The sequence below is a fragment of the Callionymus lyra genome, chromosome 6 (genome assembly GCF_982586985.1).
Source record: "Callionymus lyra chromosome 6, fCalLyr1.hap1.1, whole genome shotgun sequence".
In the NCBI taxonomy this organism is placed as follows: domain Eukaryota; kingdom Metazoa; phylum Chordata; class Actinopteri; order Syngnathiformes; family Callionymidae; genus Callionymus; species Callionymus lyra.
The window spans coordinates 31505423-31529741 of NC_141823.1; the positions used below are offsets into that span (position 1 = coordinate 31505423).

The 24319-nt window shown below is 38.5% G+C and overlaps 1 protein-coding gene across 1 annotated transcript; it reads right to left on the reverse strand.

Moving 5' to 3' along the window:
* Positions 1 to 300: 300 nt before the first annotated feature.
* Positions 301 to 23954, reverse strand: LOC148078794 (vinculin). The gene is made up of 21 exons (XM_087792744.1): positions 23657 to 23954; positions 16451 to 16521; positions 13611 to 13761; positions 12787 to 12895; positions 12287 to 12409; positions 12039 to 12199; positions 8930 to 9020; positions 8718 to 8865; positions 7401 to 7554; positions 6938 to 7113; positions 5767 to 5957; positions 5376 to 5575; positions 4827 to 4955; positions 4603 to 4752; positions 3489 to 3597; positions 3104 to 3412; positions 2899 to 3026; positions 2600 to 2785; positions 2332 to 2535; positions 1440 to 1544; positions 301 to 1359 (listed from the first exon to the last, which is right to left on the reverse strand). The coding sequence occupies exons 1-21, from the start codon at positions 23822 to 23824 to the stop codon at positions 1213 to 1215; spliced, it is 3210 nt and encodes a 1069-aa protein (XP_087648870.1). The 5' UTR covers positions 23825 to 23954; the 3' UTR covers positions 301 to 1212.
* Positions 23955 to 24319: the final 365 nt, after the last annotated feature.

Genomic DNA, 24319 nt, shown 5'->3' on the forward strand with positions numbered 1-24319 from the left:
TTCATTCTTTTATTCTGTGCTGACACTGTTTTTTGAACAATGGAATCAAAGGTTTCTGATTCCGATAAATGATTTCCCGCTCATACACTAATCACATAATTTATTATTTAATATTAAAAATAAGGAAAGAAAAATCTAAAATAATAAGATGGTTATTGTATGAAAAATGTCTGCGCTGGACTACAAAGTACAACTTGATGATACGACTCATCTTTATCAAAGATGATATTGATCATCCATGATGGAGAATTCACCCAAAAATGCCTAGAACACTGTAATAAAAGCAAAAACACAACAAAATGCTATAAAAAGCTTTATTACAAAAGAAATTCAACGCCTCCTCAACTGCAGCATATTTTCCTCATGACCGTAGTTTCAATAATACTCAGTGTTGCATTGATCTCCGATTGTAAATCTATTAATAAAGAGAAACATGTGCATCAAGTGTTTTTACTTTTTAAACTACCTTGTAATATCCATAAAGAAACATTTTACAATGCAGCAAATATACAGATCAACTGTGAATTGATTTGTTATGCAAGGCACGTTGGTTCCACCACAGAAAGCAGGTTTTCTTTAGTGTCTTAAGTCACTTTCACCACTTTATGAGCTCTACATGATTTACGTCTGCACTGGCAAAGAGGAAGCTAAGAAAGCATTGTTGGTTTACATGAACAGAACATCCATTAATGACTGTAATCTCAAAGCAACTTGTGAAACTAAAGAGGTGAAAACCTGAAGCTCAGCTCACACCTGCTGCTGGTAGAGAAACGAATGATCTGCTAGTAAAGGAAAAAAATAATCAAAAGGAAGGAAGTCTTTGGCAGAACCTCGTGAAGGAGAAACATTTTGCTCCCACAATGTTATGTAAAAATTGAACGATGTCGCGGAAACACATTAAAAGTTCCCAAGAGATTGAGGGAACTGAAGTTGCTGTGCTTTTTCAACATTTGCATATTATATAAAAATCTAAAGGAGAAAATGTTGTAATATATTGTGGTTTTACATATATTGTCGTAGAAAAATCAATCTGATAAAGAATTGAAGCCACACTTGCACTGACAGATCTACCAGAGAGCAGCAAGTTTTACAGATAAGAGAGAAACTTGGCCAGTGTCAAGGTCACTTGGATTATTACACTCGAGTCCATTCAATGCCCTGGTGGACAGCTGGACACCTACAGCTAGAGGCAGAGAGATCCTTGGCGGCTCCTCACTGGTACCAGGGAGTCTTTCTGATCCAGTGGAGGGTGAAACCGGCATCTGTTCGGATCTTGATGGAGGCGGCCTCGGCCTCCCGGACAGTCTCCTTCACAGACTGCATCAGGTTCTGAGCATTGTGGACCAACATCTCTGTGGCCTGTCGATAGAAAACATAAGGTTTCTGTAAAATATCCTGGGACAAAAAACAGGTTCTGGACACACAAACGACCGTCCCACCTGCTCCGACTCCTCCTCGCTGATGTTTGTTCGACCCAACATGGTGGCCTTGACGGTGGACAGGATCTTCAGCTGAGTGCTGATGGTGGGTATGCGTTCACACACCTGAAATAACAACATTACTAACTTTGTCACCCCTCAATTCTTGATCACACTCATTTAGTTTCTACGCAGGCCTTTAGGAACAACTCGACTCTTTAGATTTCAACTGATGTTTTTTAATTCTACGGTAAAATTGTTCCAGTTTAAAAGAAGTAAATGAACAATTATTATGAAGCAGATACTTGACCATTGTATTATCTTTGGGTCAATGTGACCTGAAGGTCCGAAAACAAATGTGTTTGAGATATCCCTTGTGTTGCCTCTGGGTCAAGAGGAACGACCTCCTGGCTTCCAGAAATAAATAGTGGTGGAGGTTGTTTGTCTTGACCCCGAGACAACACAATGGTTAAAGATTTATCATTTCACAGCAAGATGCGAACATGGTTTGTGGAAACATAGTGAGAACATTGGCTATATTTTCCAGGGGTTTACCTCATTTAAAACTTAATTGAAAAAAAATGTGCCTCAAGTGATCTGGTTCAGATTTCTTGTCAAACATGGTTATGAAGAAATGGTTGAACTCTCATGCATCACCACGTAGGGTGAAGACAAGTTGTTGGCTTTAAAAATGCAGAATAAAACTCAAGTAGCAGCTAATGCTGCTCATAGCTTCCCTCGTCTTAAACATGTCATTTTGGAGAGAAGAATATTCTTAAATGAAGTAACCCTGAATACAGTTTAAATGCTTGTAAAATGTTTCAGGTTAACTTAATTTCTTATTTCAAAACACAATAGTCCTCCTACGGCCTTCAAATGTAGTTCCACCCAAAATCCCAAAACATCCACTGACCTGCAACAGGTTGGTCCGGATACGCTTGTCAGTACATTGCTTGGCTACTTCCTTGGCCAGGCGAGTGACCTCATCAGAAGCCTTGGCGATGTCCTTGGCACACTGGATGAGGGCACGCTTGTTTCCACTGCCACCTCGCACCAGGCGAGACATTTCGGCCATGAGCAAGGCCATGCGTTTGGCAGCCCCGATAATGTCATTTCCCTGTGGAGAAGAATGTTGAGTGATGCAGCACGAGGCCTGTTGGCTCAGCGCTCAATTCGCTTACTTTGCTGGACCACTTGCGAGCTTCATCGTGCAGCTGCCGGGCAGCCACCATCATGGGCTCATTCACCATGTCTCCAGCCTTCTGCTCTGGGAACTCCTCGTCTTTTTCCTCAGGAGGGGGAGGTCTGGGAGGAGGAACCTCACCTTCTGGAAGAGGAGGCTTGGGAGGAGCTGGCTCATCGTTAAGCTGGTGGAATAAAATCAGTTTTTAATGAATCATCAAGCTCAGGGTTTTTGATGAGACTTTACATCTGGGAATGTAATGTAATGATATTAGTTTTGAAAGTAAATAAGACTCACATTGAGCTGGTCTAGAGCAGGTGGTGGGGGAGGTGGGAAGTCTGGTTCCTGAGGCTGGAAAGCTTCGCGGACCTTTCCCACTGCATCCAGTATTCTTTTACCAGAGTCCAGAAAGTTTTTCTTCAGATCTGCAGATAAAAAACTTGCACTCAAATATGGGAACACAATAGTTACAACTTGAAATATACGAGTGGCAAAAACATACTTGGATCATGGATGTTTCCAGCTACAGCTTTAGCATCCATTACCATGGCAGAGATAGTGTGACTCAGTTCGTCGGATGCAGCCTTCACCATCTCCCTAAATTTCGGATCCTCTGAGTTTTCCACTTCTCGCTTTGCCACAAGGAGGATGCGGTTCGCTCTGCGGGCAATACTGGTCGCCCCGGCAACCAACATCTGAGGTTGGGGCTTTGGCATAGTCATGGCCACGCGGCACTTCTCCAGGTCCTTCTTGATGGCCTCCTCGGAGGCGTCCAGCAGAGACCTGGTGTCTATCGCTTCGTCCACCAAACCTACATACAGACCAGGATTGATTAAGGTTAAAATTCCCTTTTCATTTGTGGCAAAATAAAAGTTCCGCTGCCTCACCTGTCATCTTCTCCACGTTGTCAATCCATTGATTCTTCATGGTTTCAAAATGCTCATAAGCAGCTTGGTTTCCGGGATTTCTGAGGAGAATACGGGCGGCAGAAACCACCTGCACAGGAGGAAAATAAAATGGTTTATAAAAATAAAGCCTAAATTGCAGGAAAAACCTGACAAAGAATCTCAGCATGGCAATATTATTGTCATGTTTCCGATCCTTATTATTATTCTCCTAATGCACATTTGTTTAAAGAAAATCTACATTTGGACAAATTTAGAATCATTACTTTATTATGCTTACCTACACTGTGACGCAAGAACAATCTCCAAAGAAATAAAATCTCCCAGAACGGCAAATAAGGACATCTCCACGTGCATTCTCGTGCAATTCCCTAGAGCACTGGTCCCCAACCTTTTCCAACTCAGGGCCCCACTTTTAAGTCTCAAAAAACCTTTGCGACCCACCTCCGACCCCATGAATACGAAGGCATTATAATGTGTTCTCATTTCCTTGTTATACTCAAATGAAAAACAATATTATGAAAAGAACATTTTAAAATGTTTAATATCCTTTTAAACTTAACAAGTTTTAACATTTAAAACATTACTATGTGAATATTTATTTTTTTAAATAATTACATCCACCCTTCCAAAAAAAATGATTCCATTTTGGAGACGATTTTGCGGCCAACTTGCAATACCTTCGCGGCCCAGAGGTTGGGAATCACTGCCCTAGAGTATTTACAATTTCAAAAGAAATGCATTTGTTGTATTCAGCTTATTATTTTTGTTTGACTCTGTTCAAAAGTGGCAACCATAATGCTGCTTTAAAGTCAAAGTTTGACAACTTCATGACAGTAGAAAAACACATTCTTAGTCATCTACTTTAATTAGTTTAAATTTAGTTCTTTTTTTAAATTAGAGCTCTTCATTGTCAGCAGATGACAAAATGTTTTAAAACTCGCCTCAGTAGTTGGAATAAGAAACAGCCCCCAGGGGGTCGATAAGGGAATACGCAGTACAATTAAATGAAATGACTTAAGAGGGAGGCATTTACACAGTGATGCAGAAATTGATAGCAGATACAAAACAATTGAAATAAGTCAGTTGTACATACTTGTGGGGTTAAATCTCTTGTGGACTTGACAGCAGCCTGGATTCCCTCCACTGTGCTCTTGTTGGCCGTCCCAACAGCAGCTGCTTTTTCTGCTGTGGTGCCCAGCTTGTTCGCATGATTCATAAAGTTTGCGGCTCTTTCATCAAACACCTGGACATGATCAGCAAGAGCAATAAACTGAATAATATTCAACCACTGCACAGTGAGAGGATATACTAACCAACCTCATCTCTGTTGGGGGTCTCCAGGGGGGCCGTGGCGGCCACTGCCAGCAGCTTGATCGGAGTGGTGGTGTCGCTGAAGATGTCTGAGACCTCCTGAGTCATCGCTTCTTGCATTTTACCTTTAAGCTCCTGTGTGGACACAACAATGTTTCAACTAAACAATAGATTTCAAAAGTTTTTTAATTATTAAGAAATACAAAAGTATGATCTCAGTCTCAACACATCGTGATTATTCTTTCATTTCTTTAAAATTAATGATCTGGAAAGAAAATTAAAGATTAAAAGTACGACGATAAGCTAAAACAGAGGATTCAATGTCATTTACCTTAATATTTTGTTCATTTGTCATTTGAATAGGATTCTATAAATGTATATGACGGCAACCAGTTCCGTTTTTTAATACATGTTTTTGTGTTTCCTTTTTTTTAACTTTATTAGGCTAAATATGGAAGTAGTTTTTGTCACTAAATTAACCACTGAAAACCAACAGAGTGCGCTGTTGTTCTAAATTCCGGTAATGTCAGTCATGAGCAGCAGTGAGTATCTTACTTTCAGTGCCTCCTGGAGCTGGTGAGCCACAGCACGTGCTTGAGGGGAGTCCCCTTCACCTCGGGCTGCCAAGTCAGCCAGCTGGGCCATAAGCTGCTCCACTTGCTCACATTTACCTAGCAACTCCTGCCTGTACATGGCGGGTGCAGCGTTGGCCAGGCGACGACCCTCAGCTACGAGTCCACGGATAGCTGCCTGCCCTGAGTAGACACAGACACCAATTTTGTTACTGAAAATAAAATGACATTTACATGTAAGTGTCCGGATCCAGTATTCACAGTAAGATGAAGAGTTGGTCTTCATTTAACCAGGGTTCTGCAGAACTACATAGATGCAGATAACGGTATGTGATAGAAGACACAGACATAAACGAGACCAGCGTCGTACTCACCCACACCGTTGTCATCCATTGTGGGATTATCAATCCAGCGCTGTGCCTGCTCAATCTTCCCTTCCAAGTGAACAGCAGCCTTAGCAGGTCTGCTGTTGGCGACTGCTTTGGTGGTCTTAGACTGCAGGTTCTGCAGAGCAGTTGCAATCTGTTTGGCTAATGCCCGGGCTTCAGGAGTGTCCCCTTTACCCCTAAAACCAAGATACAAAATATTTGGAACAGTACTATTGCAGTTACAAAGCTTCACATGAAGAACATTTTTTATGAAAAGATAAAACATCCAGAAATCCATACAATGTATTTCAGGCGGATCCATGTTATCTGCAAGCCTTATTGTGGCTTGTCGTTCCTTTGGCGCTGCTGAGAAGCTTATCCATCCTTTTGTACCCTCCAGGCTTGACTACTGTAACTCTCTTCTGTCAGAACGCTCAAAAAAGTCTCTCAGAGCTCTTCAATTCATTTAGAACTCTGCAGCTCTTGTTCTGACTAAGACTACGAGTTGTGATCACATTTCTCCTGTTCTGTCCTCTTTACATTACCTTCAGTAGAATTTAATTTAATTATATTTAAAATCCTCTTCTTAACCTACAAAGCTTTACATGGTCCAGCACCAACAAACATCACAGATCCAATCTAAACATAACAACCTTCTAGGATGTTTCGGTCCTTTATTATTTATACCTCGAATCTAGAATTGTAGATAAGGAGCCAGGTCCCCTTGCTATCAAGCTTCTCTCAATGGATTTACTGTTTTTAAAAAGTTTATATTTTTTGTGAGCAAAACAGAACCAAGTTAGAGGTACATTTCCATAGCTACAGCTTCAAAGCAAAGGCTTTGTTCATTCTGCCTGTGAGAGGCAGCAACTCTTCCCAGTAGCCGGTACATACATTGGAGCGATAATTACAATAAGATGTTTTCGTTTCTTTACCCTTGAATGAAAAAACATGAAGTGAAATTCATAAAACAATTAGATATTTGTTCATTGAAAGTCCCGTCTATGAAACAATAGGCCGATTCAAGCTAATCCCCAGAGCAACGGAGACAACGCTGTCCAAAGATTAACTGCTGCCATTTTTGGGAATGAATAGTCAAGTCATGTACGGAAAAAGCAGAAGGGAATTTGAAATGATGTCATATTCCAATGTTGTCATCTAGCATTATGTTACTTACTGTCTTCTGAGATCAGACAGCTTGGCAGTCATGGCTGCAAGCTCCCCAATAGAGCGCAGGATATCTTCCCTTTCTTTCGGGTCCTCACACATGTCTGCAATCTTTCTGGCTTCAATAAGAAGAGCCTTGATGTTCTCTTCTCCTTCTGGGCCTCCATGAGGATCTGCAAGCCAGTTCTACAGCAACCCGAAGCAAAAAGACAGTCAAAAAGCCATGTTCTGGTTTATTTTCTTGAGTTGGGGATTCCATTCGTAGATTTAAAAAAGAAAAATCATCAATTTCTGCCACATGATTTGAGATTTCTTAGTCAACTTCAAATTTATAATTAACGCTTCTGAAACAAACTTTCAACTCATCTAACCTAAAACTGCACCCAGCGGTTGCTTAGATGCTACACAAATGAAAAAAACAAGTCAAAGAAAGAGCCTACTTATACATTTTCACTGAGACATCAACAGCTCACCTGTGCAGCGTCAATTCTCTTGGAGATAGCCTGTTTGGAGTTAGTCATGGCCTCCAACTTACGAGCAGCATTTTCCACCTTCCCAGTCAGGACATCCAGCCCTTGGGAAATCTGCTGGGCCCTCTGCATGGCAGCCGGAGATGCCCCCTGACCTCTGAGTGAAGAAAACAAACACATGGAAACAATAAACTGCATGCCCAGAGAGACACTGCAGAAAGTTACAATGTTGTTTTCTATCTTTTTTTAAAGGCTCACAGTCATCCCGCCATATATAAACTCTTGACTTTAGTGAGGGATTAAGCGAAGTTAGAAATGAACCAGCAGACAGCTGCTTTTGATCTGTTGATGATCAGATTTCATATCGTGGGATTTAAACCTCCCTCTTACATGCCTGCTGACTTACACTTCAAAAACTCTGAAACCAGATTTGATAATAATGTTTGTGTATGTTAAATTAACAAGGCTTAATACTACACTGAAACACTCATACTTCTGTTTCAATCCAAAAATTTCGACTGATAGATGCATGGATAAAAGGATAAGATGTCACAGTTTCAAACCTTTTTTTATGTGGAAGGTGAGATGGTGAACTAGTGCATGGTTGCAGGTGAGCTAACTTAATTCACTAGTGAACTATTATGCTATATAATTGTATTACAACTATGCGAATGAATGAAGTTTTTATTTTTCCATACATTAAGATTCTTTAGAAGAATGTATTTTATAAAAGATTAGGTTACAAATAATTTGTTAAAATATTCTTTAAACATGTTAATTAAAAACATGTGTTTTGATTTAATCATTATTATAAATATAAATAAATCCACTTTTATGCCGCATCCTCAACTTAGAAAGTGGTTTGTTCTTACATGATTAGGCAAACTTTTTAGAAGATTGATGTCTGATTTGTTCTGACTGAATAAAAAAATGTAGATAAAAATAAATATATATGAATAATGGATGTTTCTAGGATATACATTAATCTTTCATATTAACATGATAGGCATTGCAGCTCAATTAAAATGTATGATTGCTAATTTACATAGAACACGTTGTTTCCCACACATTTTCATCTCATTTCGATTAAGTGTCGACACCCTTGCTATAAGATTTAAACATCGGATTTGTTTAGAACCAGCTGTTGAGTAGGAACACTTGGATCAGCGCACTGTCAATGTGTCTATCCAGGCAGAAAATTCAGTTTTGCTGTGGCTTGCATTAGGTTTTATGCTCCATAGTCCCCCTGCATGCATGCATAGTATACTATGTAAAGAGGGAACATTCATTAAATAAAGGGGCGTTCTCTTAATTACATACCTGGCCCTCATTTCAGACACCTGATCAGTCATTTGTCCAAGAGTCTTGGCTGTTCCCAGAATATCCCGACGCTCTTTACCAGCACACAACTCCCCCACTTTTCCTGCTTCATCCAGGATCTGTCGGACGGCTTGCTCGCCTGCATCTCCTTTAAAGAAAACACCACAGTCAGCAGGATGTATAACAAGGTGAGTGGTTTAAGGTCAGAATACCTGGCTGTGCGTTCGGATCCCGAAGCCAGTTTTTAGCTTGGGCCATCTTTGAGTCAATAAGCCCGAGAGCCCTCTTCATTGCCTCAGTGTCCTTTGGGATTTAAAAGAAGAACACATGAATTTATTGGAACACATGCGATCACCGCCGAGAAAAAGCCTGAAATGGACACATTACAATATAAACTTTTAGTTTTACCTTTGTAAAGAGCAATTTCTATTTAAATTATCTAAACAAATTTGAATTTCAATTGTATTCAAATTACATTTAGTGAAGTGACTTTTAATCATTCATTTTTTTTAAGCCTGCAGAACTTCTGTAGTATAGAATCAAACATCAGACTGTGATGTGATGAATCGCATCACATTAATGAGCATAGCATATTGAAAATGCAAAACCACTCAATTGTATCTCAGTCCGTGCACAAATAACAAAGAGCATTCAACTTGATCAAAAGGCCACTCATGGCTGCCATATAGCAGTTCATGAAGCAGCAGACAAATAACTGAATGGAAAGATGTTACAACAGGGGAATCAAGAAAAGTTAGATACTTATTGTACAGATAAACTAAAGCATGGAAATCACATTTAAGGGCGTAAACTTTTAAAAAGACCAGTAAATCCACAGTCACTCATATTTGTCAAAATAAAAAACAAAAGCATGCTTGTTTGAGTCATCGGGGTTTATTGAGCGAGGAGGGCTGGACAAGAAACAGGAACAAGCCTGGAACAATGAGACCAGAGCTGCGTGGGCCGTTTAGTTCACTGTTCAAACTTGTGCAGCTGCTGGACTGAGTGTAAACAGTTGCACAGTGCTTTGTTGACATTATTGGTCTTCCAAATAGTTTTAGAAAATGACATTGATGATAATGTAAGGGAGTTTCATGTTACAGATTTCAAGTGTTATTATTTATTGAGTTAACCAAAAACTCATTCAGAAATGTTTCAGTTATCACTACACTTGACTTCCACCATCCACACCTGGGAAATCCTAGGTCATTGTCATATAGGCACACAATTTGTGTTACACATTGTACTGCTTACACACTCATTTTTTAGATTCTTGGTTTATTTATCATCAATTTTAATCTTGTTTATTAATTACTTCTCTATTTTTATGAAGTGCATTTTCTGCTGCCTCATTTTAGTTTGTACAGCACAACTTAGGGAATATAATGGTTATATAGCTTATTCTCACATTTTTCTGCAAGACAACTTCAGATATGAAATAAGGCTCTGCTTCCATTAATTGGGTTATGGTGGACAGAAGCATAAAGGATGCTCTACACAGAAGCTTTGACTACCATTAAATTAAATTAGGTATAGTTTTAGGTTAAAGCAATCGCTTACATGCAAGTTAAAATGTAAAATTGACCTCGTTTTCAGGTTTTAGGTACCCATCTATAGAGTTCAGTAAAGTTAGACAAATAATGAAAGGACAACAATGATGTAAAAGTACAATATAAAGATAACATGCAAGGGTTTTTGATTCCCAGGGGAGGATAACAGGGCAGTCAGCCACAGGGGGTATAAAATAAATAGGAAATCTAAGATGACAAAAAAAAGTAAAGGATGTTCAAACTTGCATCCACTCGCTTTCCTGTTGTGTGCTTCTGTGCATGTATGGCTGTTTAACCCATGCATAGTAGCAATAATAATAGGTGTGAATAGGGGAGGAACATAACAACACCTTTTCTAAAACTGAATGATGAGTTTTGTGGACATGTCCAGGACACATTCAAGAAACCCTCTCTTTTAAGGAACCTTAGTCATTACAATGGAATAGTCGATGAAGATTATTTGCACTGCATTCAACTTGCAAATCTGATAAACCAGTTATATTCCTGGTGAATGGAGAAAACTGATTGGATGTAAACACTCTTGACATGGCAAGTTAACTTCAAGAATTGTACTATATCAAACCAAACCCTTTCTTCTATCTTAAATGTATTGTAATCTATATTTTTTATAATTACACACAAAAACACCACACAGCACTGAACAGCATGAACACACGCTTCAAACATGCTGCAGCACCACCACAAGGGCTGAAGCTTACCTTCTACAGAGGGTGAAGGAGAAAGGAAAAGTGAAAAGATAAAGAAGAACCACATAAATACAAAGGTTTTACTGGAAGTGCGGACCATCACCATTAAATATAAAATGATGCATATGTTTATAGTGCACAAGACACATTTTTTGCAAGTTGTGTAAAAAAGTTGTTATGATTGCAGTTATTTTTATGTCTACCTTTCAATCAGCGTCACAATGCTTCAACAAAATCTTAACCTGCAGCAGCATTCTGGTCAAAACAAGGGGCTGCTGCAAGTATACATACTTTAGATGTGTGTATGAGAAAATTGAGGGTCACCAATTGTGCAGCTCTGGTTCAAATAAACACTGCACCAAGTTTATTGTAAAATCTAGTTAAGATAAGATAAACGACGTTGATGAAAAATAGTTATGTTAGTCATGTCATAACATGGCTTGAAGGTTGACCAGGCACTGACCACAGAAACCTTTCAGAACCCGATATAAATTTGATTATAAAAAATTGGTGGAGTGGAGAAAAAATAAAGTAACAATCTGATTCCCACATGGTAGCATAGCATAGTAAAATTTTTGAGAGAATACGCCGCAACAAAATGATATACCTAAATACTTTTATTTTACTTTATTACTTACTGACTAAAAAATAACATTGACAGCTTTTTGTAAAAAAAAAAAAAAATGTTTACATTAATAGTCCTTCTAATATATTTGACAACAGTAATTCTTATCTATAATTATTTGATTATATCACCGCTTTAAATGTTTAAAATACTCATTTTAGATTATAAATTTAATACATTATTAGAAAGCTTCATAGTTAGAAGGAAACTGTAGCTTTTGCAAACAGTAAAAAATAAACCTATAGACAGCTATATATGCAGCAAAAAGCAAACATCTGAAGAAACTTTGATTTTCTTCTTGGATAAGGCTCTCTAAATGAAAACTGTCATCGACAGTAATAAAACTATGAATTTGACTTTTGTCAAAACTTGTGTAAACAGATTATCATATTGATATGTTAAACTATTCTGAGAGTCTGCATTTAGTTTGCAGATTTACCTTGTTGTGCCAGGCGTCCTCATCCCACGATGTTAGCTGGAGTACACGAATGATCTCGTTTATCTCGGCACTTAACTTCTCAAACGTGAAGTTGCGGTTCTTCAAGGCCTCTTCAACACCTTGGCTGCCAGATGTTTTTGTTGAAACAAAGATTTTTATACCTGGAAATTTGAAAATCACCAGTTGATTCCAACACACTTTATGCCTGTGACAGACAGCAAGCAAGGGAAATGGATGTGTATTGAGACCTGATAGGAGGATTGGTAGCAGCTCTTTGACAGTGTTCATGGAGTTGACCAACATGACCCGATGTTCTTGATGAGTCAGCTCCTGCTGTCGCTCCTCTATCATCTTTGCCATCTTGGTCATTCCTGATTGTAACACACAATTAACATGTTTATCCCATTATCCCATCTATGAAAATGTCATAATTCTCAGGTTACTTAACACAGACAGAAAGTAAGAAATGGAAACAAATTATGAGTCTACGTAGCCTCATAAAATGGCAGCCATTTCGTCACCTTGACAACCAACTTCCATAAAAAGACAGTTTATACAAGGCCATGTTCCACACATTTTTTTTTTTGGCACATTAAAGCATTATTTCAAACTGAATTGAATTAATTGTTTTTGCATTATTATTAAAATGTTTAGAATGTTTTTAGAAATGCATTTTATTTTTCATTAACACATTTCGAAGACACCCTCGAGGTCAAATAAGTCCAGAACATAATCCGTTTGCACCTACCTGGTCCCAGGTTCTTTGTGTAGGTGATCAAGTCCTCCATAGTCTTTACCACCTCTGCCACACTCAGGTACTCCAGAATACCTTTGCATACTCGGATTATTTTGCGCACCTTATGATGACAGTGGAAAAAAAATCAAATTGAATCAGTGACTATACCGTTACCCAGTTACTTTGTTTACACTCATCTTCATCATGGCTGATGGTCACAGCATGAGTCACAACACACTCAAAATTTAGAAAGGTTCCCATACTGGAAAACATTACTTCAGTGACTGATGACTCATGCTGAGTCATGCTGACGGTGCTGAGGTATCTGCTGACGGTGAAATTTATACAGTATTTTATCTCCCACCACTGAGGCATGAAGATGGATGGAAGTTGTGTCAAGCTTCAAATATCTGTGTGACTCAATATGGAGTGCAACAGAATCTTACTTCACCAGATGTGTCTTTTGCCATCAACAAATTCTTCCCCAAACGCCATATAAAAACACATTCAAGCCATCAGATATAGTGCGATACTAATATTAATATTGCATGTTTGATCTGGTTAAGCATTATTGTACAAGCTAAGACAATGTTAAATTGATCTTTAATTTCTTCACTCTGGTTTATAAAAAAAAAAGAAGCATGCATTATAACTCCAAAAAATGCAAAATAATAGGCAATATGGCTAAATGTATTTTGTTTAAAAATGGTTATTAAGGTATTTATAGAGTACAAGCTGAAACCCAGGTTAATTTTTGTTGAAAATGTTTTTGACTTAAAGGGAAAGAATGTCAAAAATGTGTCCTAAACTAAAATAATGACTGAACAAATACATACCTCTGCCTCATCGAAGGTTAAGAGCAGATCGGAGGTTCCAGAAAGGATTCCTCTTGACCCATCAATGAGGTAATCACGAGCGGGAACAGAATATGGATCAGATTTTAACATGGAAGCAGCCTGAACCAGCTTGGTGCATGCAGTCTCCACTCTGTAGAGAAACAAGTGTAAACCATCACAATAAAGAAGTCAGAAATAATGTTTTGCTTCGTCTAAATGTGTATGATTTTTATCAAGTGATTGTATATTGTGTATTGATGGCACATTCTTGCATACTGTCCAACAATATGCAACCAAGCAAATCTTTTATCTCTTTATATCTATATCACTCCTTTTATGACAACTAATTGGTGGAAGTGCTGATATTCATCACTGACACTTCTCACACTATTGCAAACTGTTGCAAACTGTTGCAAAGAGAGCTGAGAGTAATTTCCTGATGAAGCCAACAGGATAATGTCACCAGCAAAGAGCAGTGAGACCAATAAACCACACACCCTCAAATGGCCGTGTCTAGTTATGACCAGAGTCGGTGACAAAGCCCTTGCCTTCTCAAGCTCCACAAAACACATGACGTTTCTGACAAACTCCAATGAAACCTAATGATCCAGCCAGAGTATGGGGAAGACCCTCCTTCTTTAAAGGGAGGTCCACCACCTTGAGCTGCCAATCCAGAGAAACTGGCCAGAATGCCCATGCAATGCTGTAGAGGCCTGTCAGTCCAAACAGCCCCACAACATCCGCTGCCTTGACAAACTTGGGCGGATATCTTCCGACCTCTGAAGCACTGGGACCAAGGAGATGTTTTTTGAGAGTCGCGAGATCTTTTTATGTTTAAAACAAACATTTCCTCAACTTAGGCATTTTTGTTGACTGTGGAAAAAAAAAAAAAAAGAGGGTCTCACCCCAAGAAGAACCAGTTCATATGGCAAGTGTAAATTCATTATTAGATTAGATTAGATTAGATTAGATTAGAATAGATTAGATTAGATAAACTTGATTAACCCCTCTGGAGATCTCCTGCGGGAAATTTGGTTTCCAGTACACAGCAGCTGTTTCTCAAAAACAAAAACAAGAACAAAGCACAACAAAAAAAAACAAAGTGAAGTCATTTCACAGGCCAAATCTTGATTGAAACTGAATAGTAACATAGTAAGAGCCTCGTGCTTAGAACAGTAAGAAGCACATATGAAACTGAATTTGCTTTACCAAGAATGAGACCCCTTTATCAGAATAATTATAAGAGTGGTGATGAAAGTTGTGTTTGGAAATAGCTGCCTGGTGTATTTTCATTTTACGACAAACAGTTGTGTTCTTCTTCTAGAATTTGAACACAAAACTAAATACAACAAGCATTTATTTTAATTGTAAACTATTGTAAACCTTTTATATATAAAATAAATTACTTAATAACTATTTTGTTAGTATGTAGAATGTGTGTTTAGTCAGTAAACCACTAATGGGCAACCACATGGTCAGAACTTCATTAAAGACTTTAGACTCTAGACTTTCTTTTATTGTCATTGCACAGAAAACACAGAAGTGAAACTGGCAATGAAACTTCGTTGCTTGGCAACCGTTAAATAAACAGCAAGATGAATGTATAGATAAAAAGTATAAATATTAATATTAATAAGTCATATAAAAATAATAAATGAATAACGTTTTGAATATTGCATATAATAATGAATGTTTATACAAGTATAAATAAGTTAAAAAATAGTGCTAATATGTTATAAATAGAATAAATACATAATATTTTAAATAGTGCATAGCTCAAGTCATAAATCGAAATCTTTCTGTTCTGCAGCGGATGCTGCTGAACCTTCTCCCAGACACCAGGAGAGAGAACAGTCCATAGAGGGGGTGGGTGGGGTCAGACAGAATTCAAATTGCCTTTAATAACAAGTGGGTAGCTGTTTACAAAGTTCTGTAATGTGTTTTGCTGTACTTCAGTAAATACAGATGTTTTCACTTAGATCTTAAATAAATTGTAATAATAAATGTTCTGGACACAACCATGCAGCCCTACTTATAACACATTGGCACTTTAGAAGAGAGCAGAGAATGAATACATGCTTTAATTTTGGCCGTATAAGGGCTTCCTTCTTTTGTCACCATGATCACCAATTTCAACATGAGAGGCAGAGCATGGGACCATTGCGTCAGGGATAGTTTCTGAAAATGAAGGTAAGTAATGCTGAAAAAATGGTTGATGATTTTGTGAGGTCTTGGAAGTTGGAGTGTCCTTCAGCATGCAGCAGCCAAGAAGCAATACACATTAACTGGACCTGACTGACACTATATTTAGTGTAGGCGACGCATTCCAGCGCATGTGCTGATGGATGACGACAGGGTGACGATGTGACTTGGAGGCGCCAAATGTGTTGCGCCTGACGACCTGTGCTTGCCAATGTGTTTCATCCCTGACCTTGGAGGGGGGGTACGTGGGGTGGCTAAGTCCGTCCGTTCCTCATGTAAAAGGACTGGTGAAACGCTTTGGAACCAGCAGGGCACATGTTAATGATTTAGTTCTTGAAGACAGAAAATGATTAGATAAAGTTTATTTCTGAAGAGCTTCATTGGACTTGCGTGTGGCTTCCCCCACTTTTAAAATAAGAGGCCACCACCCTTGGTGAAAAAGTATTTATGTTCCACAGAGCTGGACTCTGGCACTTAACATGCCATCACTGACCTATGCTATAACCGAGATTCACAAAAGTACAGAGGATATGATAAGAGCCTGAACACCCACATTATCCTAGACGTGTTCAATATTTATAGATACATTTGAGGGTTATGTATAAACAACACATCTTTATCTAAACAATGAGTCTTACTTGATGAAAGCTGGTGGCATGTCCCGCTTCATGATCTGGTCCTCCGTTGTTTGCACAGTGTCCTTTCCAACCTACAGATAAAGTAAAAACATCAACAAAAAGAAAGCAATGAAAAATGTATTTTTTATTTCTACTCAATACAGTTCCTGCATAGATCAGCCTTTTGAATTCTGGATCAGATGCTTTCCATTTATAAAACTCTGTAAACAACTGTGTTCATAAACAATTTTAATGAAATATATTGTGTCATTACTGTTAGATTTCCTGTTGCAGGAAGGCAAAGGTTCTTTTTAAACCTTCTAGGCAAACATACAAAATCCAATTTAAAGTTTTCTTTGAGTTTCTTATGCATCACCTGATTATTATATACAACTCCAAGCTAAGTGTGGACTGGACACACATTCATTGTTGGGTGGTAATGTAGTCGAGTCAGTTGTGTCAAACCACCTTTTGTTTTAAACATATTATTTTTGGATGTTTTTTGAAAGAAAGGGGAAATGAGCATTTACAACCTTATTTTAGTAAAATAAGTGCTGGGACTGATTAGGTTATAGCAAGAAGGTGCTTTTGATGTAAAGCAACTCCTGCTGATGTCCTGTTGACAAGCTCATCAGTCATTACAAACATATCTTCATTTTTCAAAGCTACAGTCAACACTTTCAGCTATGGTTCTACAGTTCACATTTCAGGCAGCTAGAATCTTGGTGTTCATGCACCACTGGGTATTCTGTCCAATCTTTAGCAGGACTTTATATGAACCCAAGCAGTACCTTGTGCTTCAGCAGCCACATTGCTTGAACAGCAAAGTATGATTTCAACAAAGCAGCTGGTTAAGGCAGCATGTGGGGGGGGGGGCTGGGTTATGCCTGTGTAATACGAATATAGCAGCTGAACCACCGCCTCTTCCAAAAATGCCAGAATGACTTACCTCCCCCATTATAATGTTTGCACCGTTGGGAGAGACAACTGAATGAAGTCTGGACTTGGTTTATTCACTGCATAATTAGCAGATTAATGAGTCTCATATTAAGAGGTTAGTGTCAAGTGTCAAACGAAGAACAAGTGATACACACCGTTTTTCAATGTTTCTGCTTCACTGAATATGCAGTTAACACATGACTCAACTTTCTACTTCCCACCCAAGGGTTATTACACATACAGCTCAGGAAGTGGTGATGAGAGCTGTTAAAAGACATTTGTGTCCTAAAGTCACTGTCTTTATTTTACTTACAAACCGAGAAATAATTCAGTATTTCCAGTAGATGTTTTTCAATTACAATACGCAGAGATCCTGTCGCCTACAATGAGATGGATGACAATTCACTGGTCCCATTAGTAAGAGTTCAAATGTAACAGCACCAACTTTGTGGAAGATGAAATATTAAATTATGCGAATGTGCGAATGGTTTCAACATGGTGTCATGGACCATTTAAATACCCACTAAAAACGCCATACTCAGAGCCCAGTCTTAAAACATCCGTTGACCCCCTGGTCAATTGAGTTTTACACCCCTGTTTAAGACTATTTGGGGAATAAAAGGATTTATTGTGTCTAGTAAAGTTGTGTAGTAGTACAATTTTGATTTGATGATTTACAATTGAACAAATAATTAATTAATTAATTATTAAACCAGCACTTACATACGTGACATAAAATAGTAAAATGTTTAAAAAGTTTCATTTTATTTCTAATGTGTTTTAATAATTCTCACATTGTTCCTTGTCTGAGAATACCATTGAGGTTGGAGTGGAAGTACTGACACTTCCATTCAGCATTATGTGGACATCTCATGGTGTTAAGTGGCTCAATAAAGAGGCTGAAACAGACGATTCTTTATTAAAAACAGTGCATCACTCAGCAGGAAGAAAAAGGACCAGTCTTTGAGCTTCAATGCTGCCAGCACAGAGCATGCATGTTGGTCAGCCATAGCACAATGAAGGGTAAGTTATCCGTGAGAGGATTTCATATAGCGTCAGCCTTATTCTGTCGCCAATGGAAATGTTTTACCAATAGATAATATGTTAATTTGGCTCCATTAAAGAGTCAAATTTCGACCTTAAGTGGCCTCCTCTGAAATCTGATGCTGATGCAAATTGGTGATGCAGCACTTTCCAGTTTTCCCCTAATCAATATCCTTAACAACAAGGGCTGTACAATTTAAAATGATCTCTGACAATGACTTGAAACAGAGGTTGCATTGAAGATGATTGCGTGCCAAGGTCTTTATCAAGTGCCGTCAAACAAGGTTTAATCTTTCGGTCAGGAAGTAGCAAGGCAAGAGCTATCCAAGGCGATGAACGTCACAAATCAATTTGACAGCTAAAAAATGACAAGCCGGAATAATTTATCCCCCACAATGTAGCTCGTGTTTCAGAGGCTTAACAGGTCATACTGTGTGTTACAAGGAAATTAAATCGGTCAAAGTTAAGAAGCAGGTGAAGCAAAAGACTGGCATTAATGATCTGCTGTAATTTTCATCCTAAATTGTCCTGCAAACAATGATGGTAACGAATTGAAACTACGATTGTAGGCATACCCTTGACATCAACAATTGTTAACCCTGGGAGCTGACGCTTGTTGAAAATAACCAAAACTTTTGGGGCCATTTGCCTGGCATTCTTTAAAAATGTTTTAATGAATATATAATAAACTCGGAAGGTTTCCAGCAAGAACGGAGCAGATCTTTTATTACTATTGGCACTATGTTGTGTTTAAAACACGGCCACTAAAGGTTTCCGATTCCAATACTGATTAGGACACAAAAATTTTAATAATCAAACTTCATGAACAAAAACTAAGTAGACAACTGTTTTATCTATCGGCCATTATAAGATCAAGTGGTTGTATTTATTTTCCTCTGCAAGAGAAAACTGTATATACTGTACATAAATATGAACAATCACACATGTTGTATTTGTAGTGGAGTTGATGTAGGTTTTAAAGGCAAATGGAAATGAAGGCAGCAGACGGATATTGTCATGAACAAGCAAGTCCTCAATAACTCACCACTAATGTTAGTAAAATTACATTATTATATGTCTGCACTCCCTTTAGATGTGCCTGTTATTACTTCGATATGGAAGCAGTAATGAATGAAGATAGGAAAAGTAAGCACGTTTTTTACCCACCAATCTAGAGTTTATCAAGAGAAGACTCCTGACTGGAGAGTATGCTCACAAAAATACAGTTTTATTTTTTTTGCACCACAATCTGGTGCATTTAAAACTTACAGATGCATTCAAGTATAAAGTACTTTCAGGGACAAAATGCATTTACCACAGAATATTCAGAAAATCTGTTTCATAAACATATCCTTAAAAGTATAATCGATATGTCATGCTTATATTGTTTTTCTGCCAATAATTGTGAATATCAGCTCCAAATATCAGTTTATCGGACCTGTTGATCAAATAATCAGTAACAGAATCTTCCCTGAAAACACTGACAGTGTGCTGATTATTCAGTGGTTTGTTGTTCAACGGCATAAGAACAATTGTTGTGATTACACTAAAATGATTCTGCATGGTTTTCATACATGACTGTGACTTAACAGCCATATGCATTTGACAGCAAATGTTAGCCTTAGTAGTCTTGTTCGTATGAGGTGCTTTGGTTCATCTGGTCTGCAACCATTGTCATCTGACAAAGGGGTTTCCCTACAACAATGACAGCTGCAGGGTCTTCCTGACCCAACAGTCTGTATGTCCGAACCACACCCTTCCGTGCCTTACATAAGAGTTGAATACATTACACACAGGTTGGTGGTTATATGTTGCACAATGGTTAAGAAACAAATCAAAAGACTGCACGGTGAGCAGAAGTTGGGATAGTCAGCTAATATTTTCACAGTACCCAAAGGGACTGATCCAGTCTAAAAAAAGCAAATAAACCCTTACACAGAATTGTGTGTGGAATTCAAGTAAGCCTTGTGCAAACAGGAAAAGAACAGATCCAGAACCCTACATCCCCAACATTCCACTCTTATCCTGTCCTATAAAAAGACGTTATGACAAAATAATGTAACACAGCCCTTAAAATAAACGTGATCTGTGTGGTCAGCATGAAAGAATGAAGGCTGACACAGATATGGATTCGGTTCTTTGAACAGACTTAAAACAGGTCCCCTTCAGCCAAGAGCCAATAAATGAACCCATGGAACGTTGTTTCCATAACACAAAAGGTTCATTCTGAATTGATCAGACCAACGCCCACAAGTCCATCTCAAACACTACAAGTTTGTTCCTCACCTCCACCATGACCAAGCAAGACCAAGCCATGATTGATGGTTACTAAACCAAAGCCATGCTCTGGGCCAACATCAGTCACATCAGACCTGCATTGCCTTAGAAAAGGATTCATAATAGACTGCAAATTACTTGTTACCCATTTAGATACTGATCAGGGGTTCACAGAGAGACCACTTTGGGTTGACTGGTAAAGGGTGTCTGAGATCCAAAACAGATGACTCCTGGAAATATCTGAGGTACACTGCCAGACAGATTCCAATTGTTGGAATCGACTTTTTTCCATCGGATTTCAACAAGAGAGCTGTGTCAGGTAGATGAAGCGCAACAGTGACTGCTATGATGCACAGATATAATCCAATTAATAACATATATAATATGGAACTTTCTCAATTTACTGAAACTGAAGAAATTGTATCTTTTTTTTAACAATCACTTCTGGCTCCTTTTATTTAAAAGGGTTTTTTCAGTCCAAAGAACCAGGGGCCTGCCTACTGGGAATTCTTAACATTCCTCTCGTTCATCACTAATTGAAGTCTTGGTCATTGTCTGTCAGGATAGAGAATGATGCCGAGTGCTAGCAAAGGGTCTACATCAAACCGGACATGTTTTGGCTCCTGGTTGTTCCTGATAAGCTTTTCTCTAACTTAAAGTCCATTTAAAAGAGCAGCTGTTTCGCCTCCGTCGATCTTTATTAGGCACTTAAGGTCCATGTGTGTAAAATATTCTAAGCATATTTTTTTTTTAAATGGTAATTTGGTCTTTACCAACTTAAATTCTGAATAGTTAACTTTATAATATATACACTATTCTTGGAATGATCATCATTACATACTGATAGACCTGAGAATACTTGATGTCTTCATGTATTAGCGTTGATGTAAAAACTGTTGTTTCCTGTCGACAGCAAAACTGACATTCAGGAAGGAGCATGTCTTTATCAGAGTCTTGGCAAACATCGTCAAGCACATCCAGAACATACTGGATTAGAAAGAAGGACAATGTCTAGTTAAGATTTTCATTCAATGGAAATTCTGTATACTAATAATAGTAGTTACTGGGAATCCAAATAGGTCTTTCTTTTAATCATTTTAGACACAAATCTGATCAGAATTCTCAGTAAAGTAGAAACAATTGACAGTTAAAAACTATGGTTCATCAAATCTTACGTGTTTCTGTCTCTCTGATAATATCTGAAAAATAACAATGACTGAAACAAAATACAAATGTACAGGTTGAGTTAACCTCACATATTGTATCTATGAAATAATACAATAATAATTACAATTTTATAATCCAAGCAAGAATATTATCTTTAGAAATACGTTTCAGAAATGACCAAAATTGGCTAAATTAGAAAAATCATACAAGAGGACAAATGTCAAAATCAAAAAGCTCATACTATACTGCTAATTTTCTGTGATAAAACAAAAATATGATGACCTCAAGCAGGATAGATAGATAAAACTTTATTAATTCCTCTGGGTATCGCCTTCTGGAAATTGTTTATTACTCCAAAAGTACACTGGGTAAATATCACGAGCGCTCTGAGATCGCACATTGGAAGCGTTTGAGATATTTACCCGGAGTAATTCTGGTTTATATCACAAATCCACAAATGATCTTAAGCTATAGACTTAATTATTATTTTCCAGAACAATTCTTCTCGTCGAGGCTTCAATGCAAGATGGACATTACAAAATAGCAGTATGGAGGTATATGGATTGGGTTTTTAAAAATCTTTTTGAAGGAAGTTCATCTATGGGTGCCTGTTACTTTGTTGAAATGAAAATACTTTTTTGACTATAAATCTAAAAAAAGAACAGAATACTCCCTACCCATAGTCGACATGAGGGTGAGTAGAAAATGAGTAAAGTTTGACTTTATCACTTTAATTCAATATCACTATCACTAACTACAGTATTAACCGATACTTAATCATTAATTTAGCTGATATGATTTGACTCTAAACAGATGTTATTACAATATTTTTATACAATTCTTCAAACTAGATAGCCATTGGTCAATATTTCCATCCATCCAACCATTTACTACCGCTTATTCCCTTATGAGGGTTGCGGGGGGGCTGGAGCATATCCCAGTTTCTTTAGGACAGGACACAAGTCTGTCGCAGTGCACACAAAGACACACAACCATTCACACACATACATACCTATGGATAACTTCCCCAAGTTACCAATAAACCTCTGTGTATTTTTGGACTGTGGGAGGAAACCGGAGTGCCCAGAGTACACCCACAAAACATGTGGGGAACTTGGAATACAAATGTTTTAAAAGGTATGCACTTCTATGCCAATTTGAAGGCACTATTCATGTCTATTATACATACAGGAATAGATGGTCTAAGAGCTACAACAAGCGGCAGAATAAACAATAAATATTATCAATGAATAATAACCTTGACGATATGATTGCAGCATTTAATTCAGGATTGTCATTATTTACATTTAAAAACCATACGAAAATAAAAGTGATGAAGATTAAGATGAAAGAAGTGTACTATTATTAAATAGAGAGTTGAATTTTAATTCAGAATAAAATGGTGTCTGCAGTCTTTAAAGTTAGTAGTAGTATAAAAGTTCAAAAAGGATTTGAAACAAAAAGGGGTGTATTTATACTAGTTAGAGAAAATAAGTTGGAAGAGTACACGATAATATTAAGCTAACTTTGAGTGAGTGAGTTCACTACCTGGGTCACACAAAGGCAGCGCCTACGTCACACTATGGCAGTCCGGGGCAGGGCACATTTTGAAGGGGACCAGGGCGTCTCTGCCCTTCAACGGATAGTTTCGTGAAACTTTGCTAAAGTACTTCGACGTTGACGCAAAAAACTCCATGTTGTCGTTTGAAGTCGGTGGTCGAGGGAGCAGCTCGCTGCCCGGACCAGTCCCGTCAGAACTTGTGACAGATGTGTGTAAAAAGGAGTGTAAAAGCTACTCACTCGGACCAGGTTGCTGACGGCCGCCTGCACGGCCAGCACCGGGGCGGTCAGGTCCGGGATCGCCTTCCCGTCCACTTCACCTTCTTCGTGCATGATCACCAGATGGGAGATCTGCTGAGCCACCGGCTCCAGGATACTTTCGATCGTTTTCGTGTGAAACACCGGCATGGTGACAACTTTTTAGCCGCTACCAGAGAGAGAAAAAAAGGGTTCAAACACACGACTGTGTCCTGAACTTCCGCTACTGGTTCTCCTGACTCTCCCTCAGTTCCTCCCGGTGTGAGGAGCCATGAGAGAAAAAAAGTCCACTCTGGAGTAAGCGCCAGCCACGGTGACGTCGACGACGATGCACCGCCCCCTTATCCAATCAAAGTGCGAGTTGGCCCCCCTCGCTCTATGTGTTTGGCTGCCTGTGCTGTCACTCTGCGTCTGGCTCCTCCCACCTCCACACGGTTGCGTTTGCCCTGGAGTGTTCTCTGCATTACGTAATAGGTTCTCATGCCCTAAAAAGGGAAATATGTGTCCTACTACTGGAAGCTGCTGGCGCTGTGAATGAACCGGTCTGGCGACCTGGTTCCCCCGTATTCACAGATCATTCGAATTCTACGTTGAGTTCAAAGTTCAGAAAAATCCGTTTTAAATGTAATAATCTGGCAAAGTAGA